Source organism: Phaenicophaeus curvirostris, chromosome 1, assembly GCF_032191515.1.
Source record: "Phaenicophaeus curvirostris isolate KB17595 chromosome 1, BPBGC_Pcur_1.0, whole genome shotgun sequence".
Classification (NCBI taxonomy): domain Eukaryota; kingdom Metazoa; phylum Chordata; class Aves; order Cuculiformes; family Cuculidae; genus Phaenicophaeus; species Phaenicophaeus curvirostris.
The window spans coordinates 13,664,211-13,688,640 of NC_091392.1; the positions used below are offsets into that span (position 1 = coordinate 13,664,211).

General features: G+C 37.9%; 1 protein-coding gene across 2 annotated transcripts in view; it reads right to left on the reverse strand.

Annotated features, from left to right (window-relative positions):
* Positions 1 to 693: 693 nt before the first annotated feature.
* The window catches only part of ORC5 (origin recognition complex subunit 5), a 68,431-nt gene continuing 44,694 nt past the window's right edge, over positions 694 to 24,430 (reverse strand). Inside the window, exons 13-15 of one of the 2 annotated variants that reach the window (XR_011339525.1) lie at positions 5,852 to 5,964; positions 2,245 to 2,340; positions 694 to 891 (exon numbers count right to left, since the gene is read on the reverse strand). Coding sequence is in view for 1 of the 2 variants with exons in the window: in XM_069881741.1 (XP_069737842.1) it covers positions 2,295 to 2,340; positions 5,852 to 5,964 (159 nt within the window). In the remaining variant the exon portion in view is untranslated. The other variant, XM_069881741.1, reaches the window with a different exon arrangement.

The window sequence follows — 24,430 nt, forward strand, 5'->3', positions numbered from 1 at the left end:
TGAAATGGCTATGTAGTAAGCCAACTGGTAAAAATCCTATTAAATTATTTCCCTTAGGAAGTCAGACATAAATGTTGCCTAAAATGTCTCCAACATAACCAAATTTATTGCACATCCACACAGAGCTACCTGTGAAGTTCTCTTCTATGCTATCCTTGTATTCTCTTAATGTGCGTATCTGGAACATTTTTTGAGTACTTGTGACATTTTCATGCAGGTTGGGTGCAAGTCTGGCATTATTCACAACTTGTTGTTGGCAGTAAAGCTTCCCAAGCAAAAGCTTCCTTATTCTGCTTAGTATGTGCTAAGGTTTCCATCCCAGCTATCATGAAGCAGGAGCTTCACAAGCTGGTACCGTTCATCCCCAGTGCTACTGTCCTGCCCCACTTTGCTGAAAGCCGTGAACAAAGTTGGCTGCAGAGTTTTTGCATTCTGTGAGTCAAGAGCTGTAGCACTCAATAAATCAGTATTGCTCTCATGGTGTTTCATATATCAAATTCTAATCCAGATCAGATGTCACAAAAACCTATGATGTATTGCTGTTGCTTTACATGGACCGGTTGACGCATGAATGACTCAAACCTTCTTTCCTATTCAACTTGCAGCCGCAGGTAATCCTGCAGGAGATGCAGAAGAGCTTAGCTCAGCCCAGCACTAGTCCCAAAAAGCGAAGACACTGAAAAGTTTAACTCAAAGTTCATCTTATGTACATTTTTTATTAGTAAAAAGAAAAGCAGGTAGTAAACATTTTGAAATGGGTCATATATTTGCATCCAAGCACTTCAGCAAGTGTGACAAATGTTGCCACCTCATGGACAGGTGCAGGGTTTGATTCAGCTCAGCAGCAGGAAGGAAAACGGGTCACGGAGATGACTCATCGCTACTACTTCACTCTCCTGAGGGAGGAAGCAACAGATTGGTCATAAAGACACTTCTGCCACTCAGATTCACCTGGAACTCGCTTATTTGGGTCTGAATCAAGAAGCCTGGCTACACACCCACACCTGGGGAAAAAAAGTTAAAAAGAAGAAAAGAAAAAGCTACATATGCCCAGGGTATTTGACCAACTTCATTTTCAGGGCAAGAAGGGGAAAGAATGGTGATTTCTTTCCCTGGGAAAAACTCATAATGAGTAACGTAAGACATTACACAGTCTTGTACTGTGAAACAGTCAATGGCCAGCATTCAGGAGTAAAGCACCTGAGAAACAGGTCCTGGAGTTTTCAAGAGGGTAACAGTAATCTAACTGGATCAGTGGATTTTAATACCCTATAAAGGTAGTGGCAGTTGGGAATCCCCTACTTGTAAACAGGAGTCAAATGTAACTGTAGTTTATTCCAAAGCTAATGTTTTAGGCTGTAACATCACATTGATTATTCATTATTCCACCTGTTTTGGGGAACTGCAGCAGGAATATTCTGTCACCTGTTGAACTTCTTTTCTGATGGAAAGTCTGCTGTGCCATCCTCCTCCTCTATAGGACAGACACTGTTACAAAAGCCATTACAAAGTGTGTATCTTAAAGCATTATGATTAGGACTATAACTGGATAAGCATAAAAGGACTACCAAACGTTTAAGCAAAAATAAAACCTTTCAAGTTTGACTTTGGGCTAGAACTTTAAGACTCAATGATTTTTTTAAAATAAAGCCTTGTAAAAATAGTTCATAGTAAATGCTTATGAATGGTCTGAAAAAAGACAGTAATTTCCTGTCTTTGTGATCTCCATATAGCAGTGTAACAGTCTGCCTACGTACGACTGAAGAGAAAGAAGGATTTATACCAGCTTGATTTTAAATACGTTCTTATGTTTATTATATTTTGCTACTCCACTTTCCTAAAATGGTGGCCTCAGGAAAAGCTGCTTTGGCAGGCGATCGCAAAGATTCCTGTGGAGAGGAAGTGAAAAGACTGGGCATACAAACAAGGGCTGCTGCCATGTTCAAAGCACTGGGGAGAGTTCATAGAGCAAAACGCAGTCCTAAGTAAATGGGTTTCAGGCAATTTCAGTGTTAAGATAACATCATTAAGAGTAGAACAGATTGTGCTCAAACCCTGCTGTTTATAATTAACACATTGCTTCCAAATACTCCAGGGTCCCTGGTAAATAGTCCTCTGCTCAGATCCACCCAGACCAATCAGAGTATTTTCATCAGGTTCCATGCTGGGCCAGCACCTGTTTGGACAAATCCAAAAGAGCCAAAATACTCTTCTTTCTGGCCAGCTAAGTAGAGAGATGAACACAGCTTGCCTTAGTCATTGTCACAGTGTCCATATGGCTGTGAAGCTTGTTTTCACAAAAAATCATACAAGTACTTTATTATGTCGAAGTTCACGGTCCTATAAACAAAAACACAGTATATTAGAGCAATCATCTTAACAGTGCTAAGACTTTAACCTGTTTGGAGACAGCACACGCTGAACATTCTGCACAATTAGAATCAAGCAATATCTCCAAAAGAAATGCAATCAAGGACAAATGAATATTTTAACTTCTAGTGTTATTTACAGTACCTGTCTTCTGATTATTTAAACTTTGTAAGATTCTAAAAAAGAAATAAAGCAGCTTTCTAGTAAAAACTGGAATATTCTTATTTCCATCCTTAAGCAGCAAAAAGGCATCAAAGTTAATGAGACTGTATTTTCATATGGTAAACATGATACTCTAGTTGATGATGCAAAGCAGCAATCTTTCAAGCTATTGACTGTTTTGTTCATCTTCCAAACCACCTGTTTTAGCATGTACTACATAACTCCTTCATCTGTACTCATTTGCAGTCTGCATTCTTTCAGTCTTGACACTAGCTGACCCATGTTCACAGCTAAATTTGAAAAATCCAAGAACACTGCTCAATGGGATAGAAGATTTTAATGTATACTTTTGTACTTTAATGGCAGGCAGAATGAAACAGCAGTAGAATAAAACATATAATTATTTTTTTGTCTCTAAAACTCATTCTGCTATACAATCTAACACTCAGACTTTGGGGTTTACTGTTTGAACAAATAATGCAAATTACGACATATAATGACAAGTATAAAATTAAAAGTTTTTTTAACAAGTATTCAATGATGCAAAAATAACTGCTCACAATGCTAAGGGAGATTAACTGGCTGAATATCTTATTTGTTAGACTACAGTCATTTAATATTCTCTGTTCATGTATCATTCTGTAACCCACTTTTTGAAAAGTTTCCATAGAATACCAGAAAAAGTGTTTCTGGGTGCAGAAAAGTTTAGAAATCATTAAGATACATAACATGAGATACTGTGCTAGAGCCTACTTAATAATCCAAGGACAAAATTAAAGCAATTAATTACCACTGTAAGACTTGCATGACATTGTGACACTCAAGAGAAGTGCTTTGGTTACAAGGCTTTCCACAGAAACAAAAATCACATGCTCTTAACAAATGCTGAACTTCTTAACTAAATCAAACACAATCATCCTGTCATAACAACTGGGATCATTAGAGACTATATGAAAAGATCCATTACATTCAACAAACATTAAGAGATACCAATTCCAGCTGCAGAAAATTTATGAACTTAGATTTGAAATTCTTAAAACAAATTAAAGATTTCTAACAAAGAAACATCTATCATTACCTTCAGCCAAATGTGTAAATACTACGTGGTAAAAACCATGGGAATATCTCTGCAAAGACTGAATATGTGCAATGGGATAGAGACAGGCATGAGGTTCTGTGGCATTAAACAGGGAGACAGTGCATGGTCAGTGGTTACCACACTAAAAGCCAGAAGTCACAAGAAGAGACACAAGTTTTCTACTGTTTTCCATAAAGAGGTGGTGTTTATTATTTAAAAAAAACGCAAACCTCGGTTTTGCTTAAAAGTAAAGGAAAGTGAAATTACAATCTGAACAGCTTGAACAAGAGTGGGAGAGAGCATCATTTTCTGTCCTGCTCTCTGCACTCTTCGGCTTCCTGTTAGGAAATAAGCTAAGTAGTAAGGCCAAGATGGTAACAAGGTTGAGGTATCTGAGGAGTTTCATGTCTTACTTTAGTACTATTAAAGTAACAGACAGAAGAATCGGGAGATGGGCTGCTTACTTGAAGTTTATTTGATCGAAATGACAAAGTAGTTCCTTCTCTGCAATAAATACAACCTCTCCATATGTGATTAAAAACTACAGGCAGCTGCAAGATTATAGCACAGCCAGCAATTGACATTTCTTAAAGCAGAGAAGATCATGTCTTCATCCTGTAGTTAGCTCCATCAAGACATGGGGAAACCCCTTTTATCATCAGCTCATGAAACACTATCTTATCTGTGGATTGTACTCCCTAAGGATTTAACAAAGAAAAGATACTTAATAAAAGAAGGGTAGCAAAGGAACAAAGCAAGGGGAAAAAAAAAGAAAAGAAGCGCAGGCAAACTTTTAAAATCTGTCTGGTCATTTAAACAGCCCTATCTACATGGCATGCAAACACTTCCAAAGTGCTTGGGGTTGGGGGGAGAAGAATGGAAGAACTGCTTTCTTCCTCAAAACACGTAGGAAAGGTCAGTCAGGAAATACACACCCACACCCATCCCCCTGACCTAAAGGAAGGCAAGGCAAAGCACTATATCATACAGTGAGGTTTGAAAATCTTGACATTCTGGCGACTTTCATGCAGTCAATAAAACTTCTAAGGATGTTAAAAGTTGCAAGGACCAGGCCGTCATTTTAGTATCTTAATTCAAGAGCCCAGTACAGGGTTTATCAACTGGTCTTTGTATTCACCATAGGAGTCAGAGCAGTGACAAGAGCTTGGGGAATGACCCATGTTGCTGAGCAGATGGTCTGCTGTACTTGGTACCAGTGGGAGCTTTTCTAGGGCATCATTCACAAGTGACTTTATGGGTAGGAATAGCAAACTCTCACAATGAAACTGTGGAGATCCTGGCAGTGTGGTGCAGCCCATCCTGAACCAGATGAGGTTTCCTTCTATGGCCTGTCCAGCTTCAAATTGAAATCACTGTGTCTGTGGGGTTTACTGACAAGAGTATTGGACATTTAATAGATCAAGACAGCAACATGTGCATTGTTATAGGATATGGTCTACACCACAGGTTCCTCTGAAGTCCCACATTACAGAGAGGAGTTGGCCTAGAAAATGTTTCTCCTTCTTTTTGCTATGTGATTCCTGGGCTCTGTTCTGACTACAGACTCTGCATCTAAGACCTGCTAATAAGCTGGCTGCAGCAACAGATGTGAGGTAATGATGTTGGAATTTCCTAAAAATGAGACAGATATGCTTTTTGCCTATGTTTTGCATGTATTTCTGTCTGCAATTTGTCATGTCTCTGGGTCGATCTAGAATTGTTCTCAGAATCCAAAACCCGAACACTCTGAATGAACAGAGCCACCGAGGTACCTACATTCATTTACTGAATTAGTTTGCCTGAACTACAGATCACACAAGATAGACTTATGGAAGAATTCTTATAATCTATGATGTAGTTTTTACATCATACGTACAAAAAAACCACTGTTAAGAACTAAATATAATTTCAGATTTAAATACTATAAGGTGCGTTTTGTTAATGAAATGGGCTGACATTTTAGAGCAGTATATTCACATGAAGTCCCTGACCTTTATTAAGCACAAAGGCAGTATGTTACTGTAACACATACTGCCACTGTAAGAGATAATTTTTCTCAAAACAGAACTGGACTAAACTTATCTCAAGTCCAACACTTCTTGTATGTAAGACTCACTCATTCTTAGTAAACATCCACATTTCTGTTCTGTCCTGCAGAGAATTAATGACTGAGCAAATATTAGTTTTGAAGTCTCTTTCAAGTCAGCAAATACAACAGTAAACGACTTCTAACAGGCTCACCGTGCAACAGCTCTGATGAAGTCCAGAGACACAGTACATTTATACCGTGGTCCATCAAGCGGGTCGTTATGGCCAACCATGGATAACAGCTGGAGAGTCACAAGAGATGTGATCTACAAACAAGAGACATTAGTAATGTTAGTAATTTTTGCTAACATGAATGGCAGTGGCAAATTATATTTTTTTCCATTTGTCATTGTTCCTGTATTTCTTTGTGAAGTCCTTTATACTTGTTCATTGATTTTCACATAGTTTGGGAATGAGCAAAACCAGGTACATATTTACATTTTCACCATTCCATTTTCAGCACAAATAGTAAGAGACACAAGCTAAACCCTTCATCCTTCATATCAAGAGTTATCCTGGAGTTATGATCAGAGACAGAAAGGCAATGTGAGGAATGGGAATAATAGGCATGAGATGAACATTTTCCAAATCTCTGCCTGACAACAAGGAGAGACTTTGATTCTCTTTCCTTTTTACCCAAAGAACTCCTCTTGAACTTTCACACTCAAAGTTGGATATTCCTGTGCCAGCTCATACCACATTCTGAACAGATGGATGTATTGCTCTACTCCATAGAAAAAAGATTTTGAAGCTTGGAAGAGGAAGGCTGGAAGACTGTGTGCTGAAAAAGAGCAGGACCTGAAAGCAGAGATTTGCCTACAAACATACATGCAGTGTCTTCACAGAACCATTAATTATTTTACCAAAATAGCAATGTACCAGCATATTTTTCACTGTATTTCTTCCTCCAGATGCTGACTGCAGAATCACTAAAGTGCAGTTGCATGATGTCACTGTTGAGTGCAACCAGTCTGTTCTGCTTCAGTTAGGAAAAAACATTGTAGTGATTCCACTGTCTCCCTACCTCTTCCCAGCTCCCAGTGGAAAGAAAAACTTTCCTTGGCCTCTGCTATAGATGCCACTGTCAATTCAAGGCAACAAGGTTATGTGCTACAAAGAACTGGTGTCTGGCTACAGCTCTACTTTTGTAAAAAAAAAACAAAACAGCCAACCATGACCTACCTCTGTGCAATGATAATTGCATACTAGGAAATTTTTGAACAATAAATAGATCAGGGAAGAGTGTCAGTTCAAACTTTCAAGGAAGCACATTGCTATAAAAAGCAGCAGCAGCTTCTTACCAGTAGCAATCAAAAAAAAAAAAATCCTAACTCAGTAATAATCCCACTAATCCCACTTTTTTAATCAAAGTGAACTTGGTCTCCAAATTGGTCACAGTGCTTACAGAATGTAGGAAAAATTATTAGAGTTTTCTCTTAAGTAGACATAATATGAAAAAATTACATCTACCTGTGGAGAACAGAAAAAATCATGGTCACAAAAATGGAGCAATTTTTATAACAGTCTGTATTTAACTCTCTTTTATATGATATTAGACAACAATAGTTTGGATGCCTTCATTCTGCAAAATCTTTGAAGTTTTTTTTTTATGATTAAGGACTAGTGACCCACCCATATTCACAAAGCCAAATTCCATTCACTTAATTCAGGTTAATGAATCACATTAAGGAGTAGCAATCAATTTACGAATCATTACCATTGACTGTACCTAGGAAAACTGAACTCAGTACATGGTAAATGGCTCAAAATTCAATTCACAAATTACTTTGAATGCATTGCAGAACTGGGATCAACCTCTAACTTGTTACGTGTTTTTATTTTCTTAAAATACTCATGAGTTTGAGAGCATATTTTTCTACATTTCTCATTCAATAAAGTCCTCAGTCAATGAAGAAGCATAATGGAATTATCTGCTGCATGATTGCTATTTTACAGCATTACTGGCAAATCACTTCTGCAATACATACTTGCAGCTGGCCTCACACTCAGAAATCACCGATGCAGGAATGGCAGGAAGCTCTTAAAAGCTTACACTAAGCACCACAAAAGCTTAGAGAGACTGGACTTGGACTAGTTGGTTTTATGTAGGATGTAAAAGTGACCTTGCTGCTGCATTACAAACGCTCCAGCAACACCTTAACAACAAACTGTAACCATTTTCTGTTCCCAACTAGCACCAAATGCTATGCGCGTAAGGTAAAAGTCACAAAGTAGAGTCCCTTACTAAGGCCAACTCAATAAATCTGAAACAGTACAGCTAGGTATTGAGTTCCATTACTATTTTTGACTCAAGACGTTAACTCTAAAAACTCAATATACAATATCACAAGACAAATGAAGCTCTTGATCATCAAAAGTAACACAAACTTACTTAACAAACTGCAACCTTTCACTCTATTCTTTTACAAGTCCTTTTTGTTTATTTAGCTTAATACAAATGTCACCACAGGGAAGTGAGTGCTGAAACAGGGAGTCCTGGCCTTGAGATTGCTTAGAAAGGACTAGAAAGAACTGCCTTTTTTTGATTCATGCAGGTAAGTAACAGCTTTATTTCCAAAAAGGCTCAGTAGATACAAAGAGAAAGAACGTTCTTAGGGGAATAAACAGGGATCAGCTTCACTACAGACAACGAAATGTTAGAAGCTAAAATACCTAACTTGTGAGCCTTTTGAGAAGAATTCAAAACCCAGTTACAGATGCCAAGCGGGTACATGAAGAAAGGCAGAGATCTCTTAAGGACAAATCCAAAAGCCAGCATGCTGAGGGGGCAGTAGCCTGAAGCTCTCTTTGCACAGCTTTTTCAATGGGTTCAGGGAGAACTGAAAACAGCAAGAGGTATGTCAGCTGCAATCAATGACTTCTTCATTCTTTCTGCTTTATACAAGATAGCAGGATTCTCCTGCTGATGAGTCAGCTGTGGGATTGGGGAACACACTTTTTTTTTCAATAAAGTACTTTATCAGAAGAAAAGAGTCAGTTGTAGTAGATGTGGAATTATAAAGTTCCTCACAGATTTTGCACTGAACTTATCTTTCTAGATCCAGTTAGTAAAAATAAGATAATTGTCTTCACCAGATGGTCAACAAGTCATCTAGAACACAGAAGGTTCAAATCCCTTCTGACATAAGAGGTCTGAGCACCTCTTCACTGAACATCTAACAGCTGACTGGGGTGGGAGTTGTGGAGGAGCTATGTAAGGTATTAAAACATTACCAGATCTAACTTTCTTTCTAACTTGCTTCTGGAGCTGGGCTATTTTGCATAAAACAGCATCTTTACAGTCTCTCTCTGTGCCTATTTAGGTAAAGCAGGATACATTAGAATGAACTGGGTTTAACACAGCATATTTGTAGCAGAATTTTTAAAATAATGAATTTTCACGTCCTGTTAACTCTTAAGATCCAAGTGCCACCTATAACTTAAGCCTTGAAAAACTGTTACTGCTTCAAAAGCTCAGACATAAAACTTTGGAGGCAATTTGTTCTTAAATGAAGATACCTCAAAAGTTTGAAACAGTTGGGAAAAATATGAAAGCCATGTCAAACTAATTGCATTTCTTGGCAAAAAAAACCAACTCTTTGCAAAGCAATTTCTGATTATCTTTTTAATACCACGGGTACAGTGGCTCCATTTCATTATCACAAAAGCTTGGGAAAAAAAACATCTGGCAAGAACAGACAAGCAACAAGCCAGAAAAACTGTGTGGGTGACATAAGAAAGAATATTTCTTGAGAATCGTTTCAACGAAGGAAAAAATATTCTAAAGCTATTCATAAAATTCAAGTTAGATCTGGTAATGATTTGATACCAGCAAAAGTTCATAAGTAAATGGAAATTTCTTCAGGAATAACAAGAAAACCTGAAGAAAAGTTACTGATCTAAAGGATGCATAGGAACATGTGTCACTGGTATGTTTAAAAATGAACCCTGACTGAGCTTCCTTTGGAACGTATTTCTGTAAGAGACCTGCTGCTGAAAGCTTAAATGTAAGGTGAGAATAATCATGAAGGCATGGCAAAGAGTTGGTGCCAGGAGGAAATGACCACTCAGATTGCTTCTGGAGATTCACTGGTCAAATATGGACACTGAAGCCTCTGGAAAAAAACAAAGCAACCCACAAGCCATCCTTAAAGGCTGCTTTTTTCCTATCAGCCTGAGCTAACAGATGGGCCTTGCATCATTCCCCAAGCGGACACAAAGACCGGCTTTGTCAGCACATGGCTGCGTGGAAGCAAGAAGGATTCCAGAAGTGAGGGCTGTGTGCTGAGAAAGGCCAGGCTCTTCCTGAGGACACCGCAAGAAGCCAGAAAACATTTGCAGAGGTGCAAAACATAAGCAGAGTTAGATACGTGGAAACACGTCGTTTGTTGGGGTAAGCAGTGACTGATTATCACAGTAAAGCGTGTGGCACATCTCAAATCTGTAGGATAAAGCTAAACAGAAAAAGCAATGCCAGCTACTGGGGGGAAGCTGCTTTCTTGGAGATGTGACTGAAATCTCACAGAGCGGTACATTTTAAATTGGACTACACAAAATACTAATGAAAGCCTAGCAGGAGCAATCTCAAACTGATAAGAGATGTACTAGATGATATGTGAGGTATTTTTCATCTTCACAGTCCATAATCTTCAATTATCTTGCCCAAGAATCAATGTTAATTGTAACTCTTCAGTCTGGCTTACTTTCAACCACAGCTTTAATCTGTTTTATGATTCTGAACCTCAACACTATCAAGAAATGAAGAATTTCCATTATTTCAGTACCATCAGACAACAGTACTATATTCTCTCACTGTCATATTAGAATTTATGTGGACCCTAGCGATCTGCAGCATCACCACATGCAGCTCTCAATGCAAACATGCAGCTCACAGCACTTGGTTGAAACCCATCACTGCCAGGAGTTATGTTCATGCACATACTAAAACCACTGCTATACAGCAAGGGAGTCTGAAAACCAGATGCCATTTAGAAAACACGCTTCAGTCAAAATGACTACGGCAACAGTCTCCTGGAGTTAAATTCAATGACCTCAGAACAAATTACACGAGAGCAAAAAAAAAATCTGTTCAAAACTATTTCAATCAAAATTATAGCTAGAGTATGCACAGTATGACCAGCCGGGTTAGGAAAGCTCACAAAAAAAGGCAAGAGTAGAACATTACAATTAAATACCTATTTAAGCCAGCAATTGATCAAAATTGTTTTTATAAAAATTATTAAAAATAAATCAGCACATTTCCGAATGCTTGGATTTTAACAATCAGGTTTTGATTCTGAATTACATTTTGTGGAAGGCTTTTAATGCATGAAAGAAATACAACAGAAAAGAATGCATTAGGTGATATGACCTACCATTTTATCAGATCTTAAATACTTACAGTGGGAAATCATTTCACTACCTCCCTTTCCGAAATTTTGCTGGTTTTAGTATTTGGTCAATATGCTTCAGCTATATATTTTACCTTTAGCTTAAATTGAACCAGTTCTTTTTCAATCTATCACCTGAGCGCAGTTAAAACATTCTGGGCATTAACAGAGCCACCAGCAGACAGGGGCATCCCAGTCACAGCCTTGGTGGTGCTCCACAGAGATACACAGGAGGTGGTGCTCCTCTCACTTTGATAACATGCACACAGGTGGCACACAGTGCATGCCAAACATTGTGTCGGTGTTTAGTATTCTTCTTTCTCCTGTACTGGTTATTTGTGTCATTTCTCTCACAATAATTACTTCATTATTTTGTGCTGACTCTCCAGGACCTTGCATATTAATCCTTTGTCTGTAGTAGCATCCACCACACTTCCCAACTTTAATTTCTGCATCTCTCACCAATGGGTTGACAACACTTTACCAAGAGATTCATCAGATTAGGTCAAACAGATTTTAACACTAATTACTAACTTGAACAAACATTCAAGACATAAATATGTTGACAAATTCCAGATGTGACAGTTTCACATTCACTAAATATTTAATTACTACGGGGTGGGTATGAGGAAAGAAATCAACTGACTACTTCCGCTACCGTTTATCCTTTAAATACTGATGCTGCTTAGCCTAACAGATCTTTTTTTCTTTTATTTTATACCCACTTAAGGATTTTAAAATGTTTGTTCTATCATGATGCTGGTAAGTACTCTTGATAGCCTGGCAGTGAATAAGATTTGCATCACATTTTCCCTTAAGAATTATCATGCAACATCCTTGCTTTCAGTCTTGAATACAACAAAGAATTTACTGGATTGAGATTAGCCTGTGTCACTAACAACATCGTGTCACACCATCTTTTTCACGAATGCACTAAATTTTATCATAAAAACGAGAAGCTTTTTCCCCTCTGACACAACGACTCTATGAAGCATTGCTCTATTGGTAACAACACATCCCCTGAGAGAGCTGGGCTTGTTGAGCCTAGAGAAGAGAAGGCTCTACAGAGACCTTATAGTAACTTTCCACTACTTAAAAGGAGCCTACAGGAAAGCTGGAGAGGGGCTCTTTAACAGGGACTGCTGTGACATGACAAGGAGGAATGATTTTATGCTGAAAGAGGAGAGATTCATATTAGATGTTAGGAAGAAATTTTTTACTGTGATAGTGGTGAGGCTCTGGCACAGGTTGCCCAGAGAACTCACGGCTTCCCCATCCCTGGAGGTGTTCAAGGCCAAGTTGGATGAGGCTTTGAACAACTGATCTAGTGGAAGGTGTCCTTGCCCATGGCAGGAGGGCTGGAACCTGATGTACTTTAAGGTCCCGTCCAGCCCAAACCATTCTGATTCTACGACTCCCACAGAAAACTCTTCCAAAACCTTATCAATATACAGGTGGGAAAACTTGCTTCAGTTTCCCAAGTAATTTCATTCAAGACCTATTTATTTGTACACACTGCTTTAATTGAATGAAATCTTTTTGTATTTGTTACTTCATGCCTCGTCTCCACTGTCTCCTCTGACTTCACTTCACTCAAGGTAAATCTATGCGATCTACAGATTTAAACAAGTGGCCCTTCTGTTTTTTTTCAAGGCTTCATCACATTGGTGGCTTAGTCATTCATTAAGACAGCCAAAACGTCCTCCTCTTCCTTCTTCCTAAAAGAATACTTTCTGTTTTCAGAAGAGATGCTTATTTACCCTTAAGAACATGACCTTGAATTTCACGCTGCTAAACCCACTCAGTTTGTATCACACTCACCACCTTCCGAGATATTTCTTACATAACTTCATAGCAGAAAAGTTTACTAAGCACAAGGCATACAACCTTGAATTTTACACTACAAAATTCTTTCAATTTCTACTATACAGGTCATTACAGTAATTCTTATGCAGTATTTTCCTCACTGTATAATCAGTGTGTACCACTTCTATGTTCCTTGCTTTTTGTGTCCCATTTACACTAAATAATATTTGACAAAAAGTGTTGACAATTTCATATCCTTGTTCAAGGGATATATGTGCATATTTTGCCTTTTTCCTCCTCTCTCTCTGCACCTTTGCAGCCTCTTCCTGTCATTTAGACCACAGAATATCTTTCTGCATACTTACAAGCTACCTTATTCCTAGCTCGTTCTCCTGCACTTGGGCTTTCTTGTGGCTTTTCTCTTCAATCTCAAGTCATGCAGATGTATTTTCTTTCTTCTTCACCTTGGTCTAGAATTCACATTCCTATTTTAGAATCCTTTCTCTTCAATTAGCAGTCTGTCTTCTAGGTTTCTTTGTTCAGTGACTGTGAGTAGCTGCAAACCTTGACTCATCAGTGCAGAATACTTTCATCTCTCCTCCGTACTTTCTCATTATCTCTACTCCTCACATCTTCTCTTCCCAAACACACTTTTAAAACAAAAACAACAAACCCAAACACCCAAAATAGGGACACTGAAACAAGATCCAGGAAAGATCCCAGGAAACAAAAAGGCAATTAGAAAGAGAACAAGAAATCCTGAAGGGGGGATTTCTTCATCCAAATTTGTAGTTAATGTGTGGCACACTTCGCCACTGAAAATTCAGTGACATGGTAAATGGTTTTATAGTGTTAAGAAAGCGACTAGACAGATTCATGGAAGGAAACAGAACCACAACTCCTAAACACAAACATCAACTCCATAGCAAGCATTTAAGCCACAGATAATAAGCTGCAACATATACCAGACTACACTCATCCTCTACTAGCTGGTATTACATTTTTCTTGCATCTCTGATATTAATCAGAACTAGTCAGACAGTTTTGCTGTTTTATAAGAAATAAAACACTAGGTAAACATGCTTTTGGTCTGACTAAATGTGGCTGCTATAACACAGTCACCAAGAGTGAAGTATATCATCTGCATCTTCTCTCACTTCATTGTTCCCCTTCACCCTCCTCTAGAGTCTTACCCAAGGGCTCTCTCACCACTAGCTACTGTATTCTCTACATGCTCTGCAGTGTTTAAAAGTAACATTTTTGAAAAGCAGTTCAGTAATTTATTCGCTTTGGAACTATTATTAATGGAATCTTTCAAAGTATTAATGAATTTGCTTTCTCTTCATTATTTTTATTTAATATGCAATTAGGGGAAAGCCCATTTTTTATCTTAGCACATTTACTTTAGCATTAATCAATTTGCCTAAGAAGGAAAAGGAAAATAAAAGGCAATTGACAAAAATCTTTGCCTCACTCTGCTCATCTATTTAAAAAAAAAACAAATACATAAAAACTCTACAGACTAATGCGTGGATAAATTGGTATTTCTGAGTCAGTTCCCACACTTCGAGGATCAATTGAAGAATTTCATAATGCCCTGAAAGGCATGCCAGAAATTCGCTTAACACAGTATTTCCTGAGAGGATCAAATTACTTCTGAGGATATATTTGGAAACCTCTTTGGCAATTTCTTAAGACTCCTGGAACTGATAATTTTGAACCTCCAAAACACACAAAACCCAGGGCTTTAATGTACTAGCAATCTGGTGGAGGTGCATGCATCTAATTTACTCTGTAACAACCTGGGAAAAGCACTGCTAAGCAGAAGGACTACAGACAGAAGTCACAGACAGATAATTCAAAAGTATTTGTCTTTCTATTTCATACTTTAAAATCAAAGCAACCGAAGACAGTAACAGATGGTCAAATAAACACTTGGGAAATTATGTTTACAGTTAATGTGATTACTTAAGTCAGGTAGCTTCATAAAGTGGACACCAGACAAAGGCTGGCTATCTTTCAAGGCAAAGGCAACAGACAGCCAACAGAAGTATCCTCCTGCCACCACCCCCGGTTCATTTCTGCATGAGAGATCTCAGGTTCCAAGTGTTTTTTAGAAAATGAGGAAGGCGACATGAAGAGTGTTTTCCAAGAAGCAAACCTTTGTGCAACTGACAAAATACATAATATTAAATCCCCAAATCTAGAAAATTTTCACCTGGCTTTTTTTGGTCCTTCATTTATAACACTTCAGTCGCACAATGGCACAATACTACCAAGTATCTGTGATACTGATAGGACTTGATATATTTACAGAAGGCCTCTAATTTTTTAATGCTATCTCAGTAAAACATAGAGCTGTGTATAGAATTACTACCCTTCTATTGCTATATGAAGGAGGGTTTTGGTTTGCAAATATAATTTTGTATTCAAAAATAATTAAAGAAATTAGGATCTCTAACCTGGAACTCTTCATACATCACAAGTAGAAATCACATAATTACAAGACTTTTCATAACCAGTGAAATAAACTCTCACTTCAGCCTACAGTGTGTTAACACTACATTCATTGCGACTACACAAAACTCTCTCAGAGACTCCAGTAATTAGGTATAAAATTGTTCACACATACAGATCTGACCCGCTGAAATATGACATTTCATGTTGTTCTTGTATTGTCAAACTGGAGCTAAAAAAAATGTTGAATTGTGATTTTATCGCATCTAATCAACACATCAGAGGAGAAATTTATTATGAAGTTGCACATAAATACCAAGAAATTAGAAAGAACAATACTGTCTACCTCCCAGCAAAAGCTGCATATACAGCATTAAATCACACTAGGTTTTACACCATCAAACAGGGGAGATAAAAACAACCATCCAATTTAACGCATGTACTTTCATATAAGACAGTAATCAGAATTTGGTTTGATATGTAATGTTGGATCCTGGACAAACTAGCAATTAAAAACAAAGCTCGTACTACAGTAATTGACAGGAACAGTCACTCTTCTGTTTAAAATCTTCCCTAACAAAGCCAGGACATTTAAGTTTATAGGGGTGTATCTTTGTTCACAGGTGCCCTTAAGCAGAACAGCCAAAACACCAAGGATGAACACCAGTTCCAGTTCCAGGCTGGCTGTCACCACGCAGCACAGAGAAGAGAGAGCTCTGTAAAGTCACTCTTCGCAGTGGTGGGGAATTGGCAGATCTGGACTCTCCCCTCCCAGAGTGTACCAGCAAACCAAATACTTGCTCTCAAGGAGAATATTCTGCTTTGACTATGCTACGAAGCCTGGTCTTGCCAGGAGCAAGAGGAAGACCAGAAGACGACTGTCACTGAGAAAGACAATTCACTCCTCTAGTTGCTTGAAAATCAATGAAACCCGACCGTAACAGCACAAAGCTGATGGATGTAACTTACAGTGAGAAAATTTGGGTTTACTTAAAAAAAAAAAATAAAAATCTATAACGTTTAGGTACACTACAATAAAACTTATAACATCCATTTGTATGCCTTCAGTCATCCATGAATTGGTAAGTCATGAAATATTAACATTTTAAGTTCAGTGACCCATTAAATATGTTAGAAGCAATCACAAAAGATATCTATAAATATCTTTATACCTCTTGCATAGATGATCCTGCAAAGTGGCCCTAACAACCAATTTTCCAGCTTTTCTTCAGTTATACTTGGTTTTATCATAGGAAGAGCATGAAACATCATCTGTCAGCAATTAATTGGAAAGGAAAACACCTGTTTTTTAAACAGAACACTGTTTTTTCATGCAGCTTCTGTCACCCTTTAATGCAACTGTGAAATTCTGCTAGACACACCATATATTGCTTAGCTTTTGTAACCTCAAAAAAGTTTCCGAAACTCACATATTTGGTAAGCACATGTGCTAAGTAAAATAGTTAGCAGCCAACCAAAGTGACCAATGAACTAGAGCACCAGTGAGCTGGCACATCCGTCAGCTATGTTGGTCAAAGGCTTTAACTGCACTGTGTCTGTAGACAAGTCATACCTGGGAAGGAAATGGTCAGGTTGGAATGGGAGAAGTGATAAATGTTTATCAAATGGGATTACACTTCAAGAAATCCACTGGGATTGTTTTGCTCTTTGCAGCAGCGACTACATACATGTTACATTTAAATACCTGCAAAAGGGAAGCATTGCTTATATGCAATTAGTATTTCTCCTGCCTTAATGGCATTCAAGGATAATACCATTTAGACAGACAGAAACATTCAATGACACTATGCCTCCACGGATTCTTAAAACATCTTGCTACATACATCAAGTTAAAATGTACGTAGTGACTAGACATTGACTATAGGGGTCCCATATAATCACAAATAATTTATGGAACAACAGAGTCTAAAACATCAGTGTATTGCACAACACAATTTCCACATAATTCAAGAACGGATTAAAAGCATAGAAGAACCTATACAAGGCATTCTAGTTTAGTTTTAGTGGAATACAAATCAATTAAGAAACAATTTCTCAGGTTTCCATGACTAACCAATATATTTTGCAGTTGATGGTTTTGAGAGTCACCCTATTTTTTAATAATAATCGTGTCAAGACTTTTCTATAACATTCAATGATTATATATCACCATAAAAAGTCTTAATCCTCCCAAAGTACTATATTGATCACCTAACTCTGGAAAATCCATAGAAGAGATGAATGGAGAACAAAAAAAAAGCAGGAAAGAATGAAGCAATCAACAAAGCCTTTTGATGATATGGATGAAACACAGACACCTCCCTACTAATACAGCTGTTTCCCTACTGTAGTGAGAAAATCCAAGAGAACAGCAAAACTAAGAAAACAGGGGAAGCAGTTACAATTTGAGAAATATATTACTTAGGTGTGATAAAAAGAGACTTCTCATTCCAACTGACTGTGCTATATCTAGAACACTTCTTCACTTCCTTGGAGGCCTTTCACATAAGCTTTACATAATGGATAGGTGGCTCCCATGGCTATCTTCTGGAATCTTTTCAGTAAGCAGAAACAGAAGCATTCCGCAACCATATTTTAACCTGTCTGTAGCAGAATTTGCACTGCTGTTAAAAAAATGGTACCAAAAACTTCAACTGAGCAGGAAGTGGTGTTATCAGTCTGCTATTCCTCAGTAAGAGCAGTTCAAGCAGCAGAAATCAAAATGTTGCCCAGGGTATGCTCTGCTTAAAAAAAATACCATGGAGGCCTTTCCCTCTCTGCAACCAATGATTTGGACCTGTTTTGCAAAAAGTTCGCAACACAAGAAATAAAAACCAGAGGACAGGCTAGATGATCACTGCCGGGAGTTATTTATTGGGTCAGGACATCCAGACTTTGAGGTGCCTGCACCTTCTTCATGGCTTTATTCAGTTTTACAACCAGAAGTAACATTTTGAAAAGCAGCAGTGCAGATCTCCTTCAACGAAACCAATGTTCAAAACTAAACCAAACTATCTCTGCCCTTGCACACCTTGTCCTGCAGAAGCACTGCGTATCATTAAAACATGACTGATTTTACCTGGTAAGCGTACTGAGATTCTTTTATCTTTAGAATAATTTTAAGACCCTAACCTGAGGAACAGCACTTCTAAGGCAGAATTTTGCCCTAAAAAAAAAAGAAAAAAAAGAATAGAGCAAACGTTCAAACAAAGACTTTTCTGTCTCTAAAACTGTTCTCAATTTATTTTATTACAGAGAAATTGTGCTATATGAATGCTACCATGGTAACAACTCACTTTATTGAACAAGAAAGAAAATAATTACCCCAAACCTGCATGTCATGCAAGCACATGCAGTAAATTTAGTGCTGTCCTTTCTCCCCTTACCATTTTTCTTCTTTGCAAAGAGAAATAGATTTTGAATTAATACCTTATACCAAGTCATCATTTTGCTTGTCCTTCCCACTTCTTTGTATATTTTACACCTCTTGAGTGCATGGATGTGAAGGACCCAGTTACTTACAAAAAGAAAAAGGGATTAATGAATCAGAAATGCTCTTCCCCCTCCTGAGTTAAGTACAGAAGACTCCTATGTAAATGCTTCACGCATTTGAAAAAAATGACGCCCTAAGGCAAGCACAGCACATGCTTAGTATTCACTCAGTATACTTAAACAGGAACCCTTACATTTATAGTAAACCAAAAGTTATTCATCTCCAAACATAAATTAAACCTGATTTTACTGTTCTGTCAAAATATTCTTTGTGATACTATGTTTGTGAATATATTGTTGTATTTTCTATACAAGGGACCGTAATATTTTCAGAAGAACTGCATGGATTTAGCCATACAAATCCAATTAATCTCAGGAGAAGTTGTATGGTTAAATCCCTGTGCTCGGCTTTGACATTTTGGAAGCAGTGGGGGAGGTTTTTCAAGTAGTGAATATGTATTACACCAAACTCAGTTTTCTCAAAGAGAAATAAAACAGCATGTAGATACTTACAGATATCAACAAACATATTTATGTGACGCTGTCAAGAAAATCCCATTCCTAGCAAAGTAGGCAATCATTTCCACAAAACCCTGTTTTACCAAAAATAACACTATTATCCTGCAGTCTGTGAGATAAAGCTAATCACATGTACATATCAGTTGGATAAATTATTCTTATTTTACCTCCAGTTTTGATCTTTTTACTTCATTCACAGAGGATCTCCCTATCTGATATAAAATGCTAAAGAGTGAATTTGATCTTTTGTTCACAGTTAGTGGATAGCCAAAACAATCTGTTTGGGATAAGTAAAATCCATGTTTTTAAAAGGTCACTTTAAACAAGTGACTTGAAAGTGCTGTTTAAAAAGATGATTTCATTTGCCACAGACCTCCCTCACTTTTCTTCCTTTATTTACAACCCCAAACAATTTAAAGAGTGCAAACAAAACTGCTCACAACCAACTTCAGCAACAACGATGCAGCTAATTTTGGCTATTTCTTGGTAGATTTCTTCAGTTACAATGAACAATTTATGCGTATCCACATTCACGCATGCATATAATACAGCCTGTGCAAAATCTTAATGCAGCAAGCTCTCTTCATGGAGCTGGAACTCTCTAAGCCATCCAAATACGAATTATCTTGACACAGAATTCTTTCTGAAATCTATACCGTAATGGTACGTCCTTCATGAATACACAAACACATATACGATTAGATATATTTAATACCTTCCTATCAACCTCTTACAGAAGATGAAAATAAGATAAAAATACAATTCCATTGGCTGAACTAGTAAAACTTACAATTCCATAAAGAAAAAGCCACTCTTAGCAGCCTTCTCTTTTCTATCAAAGCCCTCAACAACAAATACCAGGAGTTCACTTTGCAAATATCAGCTACCTTCTCTCCATCTTAACAAACATTAAACCAAAACCACCAGCAGTATATGTTTTCCATACAGCAGTTGAACAGTTAAATCCCAAGAGTGCTGTAACTGTAGAAGAAAGAGAAACAATGTCTCATTTCACAATAATTCAGGTTTTGTATTTGACAGTACTTTTTGTATAGACATTTTTTTTCTTTTCCAGTTCAAGCATAATTCACACAGAGGCAGTGGAGGCCTTTTTTTTTTTTTTTTTTAATAAAGAAGAATAAAGCAAATCATCATATGGGAATTAGCTGGGTATATAAAGTAAGCAATAAAGACAAATTCACCCAGCGAAAGCCATGATGCTGCAGTTCAACTTTCCTGTGTATGCATGGCTAGGCTGGTTGCTCACAGGAAGGTTTAGCCCAAGTCCTAGTTGCAAAGTTGTACTTAAAGCCTGTTTTATTCCAAATTATTCACAACCATTCACGTATTGTATTCTCAAAGAGAGGAACAATAACCACACTTCTTGTCTGAAATGTATGATAATATTATTTCATAATAAACTAGTGCCATTAGAAGTAAACCCCCTGCTATATAACTATAAAGCAATATTTTTCTGCAGTGGTATTTTCTGAAAGCCTTATAATCTGACTTAAATCAAGTTTATAAAAGCTGTAGCATGTTACAAAAAACCACACATCATCAACTGGGATAGCATCTGAAATGCTAGCCTTTCTGGGCAGAAGCTTTCCAAAAGTCTATTTTGAGTTTTGCTTTATACACAATCCGTAAATTCTGCAGTAGAGAATTTCAGTATCATAAAAATGCTTAATATGATTAAAAATAAGTGATAAAATGTTTAATATTTAAATAGACTTAAATAAGAAATTGTTTTGTGAGGAATACTTTAACCCATAAACCTTTAACAATGCAAACATCCCATCTTCTGCCCATGTCTCCTACAACCTTACTCCTTCTACCCCCCTCACAACTCAGAATCACAGGATGGCTGAGATTGGCAGGGACCTCTGGAAGCATCTGGTCCAACTACCCCCCTCACGATCAGGCTGTCTAGGACTAAGTCCAGGTGGCTTTTGAATGTCTCTGAAGATGGGGACACCACCAGCACTCTGGGAAACTTGTGCCAGTGCCTGGTCACCCTCACAGCTAGAAAGTGTTTCCTGATGTTCAGGTGGTACCTCTTGTGCCCATTGCCTCTGCTCTTGTTCCCGGGCACCACTGGAATAAATCTGTCTCTGTCCTGTTTGCACCCTCCCTGCAGGTATTTAAACACATTGACGAAATCCCCCTAGGCTTTCCCCTCTCCAGGTTGAACAGTCTCAGTTCTCTGGCCCTTTCCTCACAGGAGATCTGCTCCAGTCCCTTCATTGGATGCTCTCCAGCATACCCATGCCAGTCTTGTACTGGGGAGCCCAGAATGACACACAATACTCCAGCTGCAGTGCTCATCAGCAGTGAGTAGAGCAGCAACTCTTTCCAGTTGCTCAATCCACCCCTTACACTCCAAACGCCGCCTGCTCCCTCAGTTCTCAGCAGAAGATGCTTCACACCCTGTGCCTGGGTCTTGGTGAGGTCCTTGTCAGATGGGCCGGCAGAGGTCAAACAAAAAACCCCAACTTGTTCACTAAAGAGACTCCTGAATAGAGAGTATGAACATGGAAACCAACTTTCATTAGATCTGTAAGGCTGAACATGTTTGAAATTGTGCCTTTCCTCTCAATTTCAGCCAGAACTAAGCAGCTAAACATAGGTGTGAATAGATAAACAGGGTGAAAGAACCGACAGACACACTATTGAGTCTGGTTCCTCAGGAAGCCAAGCCAGAAGACAATCAAGAAATTAAGTAGCACTCTGAAAAGCAAAGCCTGTGAATATAAGGTAGATGCCAAAGACCATCACATTCAAACATATTAAGCACTTGGGCAGGGCAGCCTCATCAGTTATCCTCAGTGATCTATGCAGTACACTTCTGTGTTCCAAGTAAAACAATGATTAGATGAGGAAGAAAGTACAACAACTCAGTAACTAAACACTGACATGTTTATCTTATTTCAAATTTGTTTAGTGGTGTTTGGTTTTTTTGGGGGGGGGAGAAGGGGAGGCTGGTTGGTTGGGCTTTTTTTTAAGATAGAATCCAAATCCTTAAAAAGAAAGAAGAAAATCTACAAAACTGAAACAAGCATGAGATTCTCATGCAGCCTCCTTGGACCAAACCTTCCTGGTGATCTTAAGTAGCAGCAGCTTGTTGAAGACATTAAGGATGAAATACAGGAAGTAGCACTAACTGTATCCAGGATCATTTGCTTCAAAAACCCTGTTACTTATTAATTCAGAAATGTAATTTCCGTTCATTTGACTAATGAAATGGGGATTTTTCAGAAGACAGTCATATCACTATCTGGGTGCAGAGCTTAGCTTTTAGTCTCCAAATTTTCTTCAAGTGACAAGACTCTCACACTTCTGCCTGACTGCAATCCACAAAATAAAGTGTCTCCCTGCTTTTAGACTGGCTCATCACCAGCCAGCAGCCAGAGCCTGAATTACAGTTCCCAGTGGCAGAATGCAGCCTACTCAAAATGGCATGATTAATTTAACTAAAAAGAAATCCACAAGCAGAGAGAAATGGATTAAAAACAACAAAACCCTACATACATACGGTCTTATCTGAGACTTGCCTTGTTAACATTCCACTTTTTCAGCCACAGGGTGAAGCACTTGCTTGGTACTGCCGGGAGTGCTGCCTCTGACACTATAACCTGAATCTTTCCTCTCACCAACATAACCCAAGGCTGAATTCAGGTATTGTTCCTCCCAATACAAAGCAAGTGAAAGAAAGCCACTGCCAGGTTCCCAGAAAGTGGGAGAAAGGCTTAGCTGTATTTAACCCTTACAGCTCCCTGGAACCAGCCACACGACATCCTCTGGTGCTAAGGACACACACAGCACTGGTAATTCACATGTTCTTAGTAACTGTTAAATGCTGTATTTCAGAATGCCACAGATGATGCAAGGACAGAGCATGGAAACAGTGCTATGAAACAGAAGAGTTTCATTTTCTGCAGTGCAATCAGGTGTTCAAATTCTCCTATAAAGACCTAACAGCAAGACTATACATGCAATACTAACAACCATTCATTTCCTGTTTTTTTTCCCTTCAACAAATAAATGTATTCAACTTTCCAAATTTGTTCCCCAAGTTCTCTGTAAGAGGTGAGTCCAATAATGCAACAGACTGACAGGAAGGCAGCTGTGCCCAAAACCACACTTTTACCATTTCAATTATATAATTATTATTCACAATAAACACACACTGCTACATTCCTTGTGCTCAGAATGGGAAGTAAAGATAGCAGTATATATGTTATGTTTATGGATGTCCAGTTTATCACAGCTGCAACTCAGTATTTATATCGAACAAAGAAAAAGCTGAGACAAAGAAAAAGTATCTCAAGTACTGATGAAAGTGACCGACAAATCTTATTAACCAAGAGGTTAGGCATAAATTTGCAAGAAAAACACCGGTGACTTACACTGAGTCATCCAAATACCCAACATAGGCAAAGAGCCCAGTGACACATATGATATTATCACTAATCTAAAGTCAGCTACTCAATAAAGATACAGTTCGGACATGAGAATTTATCACAGTGGTATTTGTAGCCAAAGCATTAAGTCTGTCACCTTAGCTTCTATATGAAATTAAATAACTTCAGGAAAAGATGGTTTAATTTAACACAAATTAAATGGCTTTACAAACAGATATTCAACTGTTTCCTTGACTTCTACAGTTTAACACTAACTCGCATTTAGTTATTTATTTTTAAGTATTTTTAAGTATTTATTTTTAAGTATTGTCACTAAAGGTCACATCCTCTTTCCTTGTACCTCAATCTCTGTAGGAATGTACAGTAAAAGTGTCCTGACCTATCAGTCGTTTAAAAGGTTGATCAAGTTGAGGCCTGTGCATCACTTTACACAATGTAGTCAATTATGATTACATATTAAACAATCTAAAAATATAATAAAAACAGAGACAGGTAAATAATCTCATGTTTCCAGTAATTTTTCCAAAATTTTTACTCCAGAACAACACGTGTTTGTTCTAACACTGCTACAAAACAAACACACACACAAAAACCCCCAAAAGATGAAGCACACACGAGCAAACTTTAATGCTTCTACTTCCCAA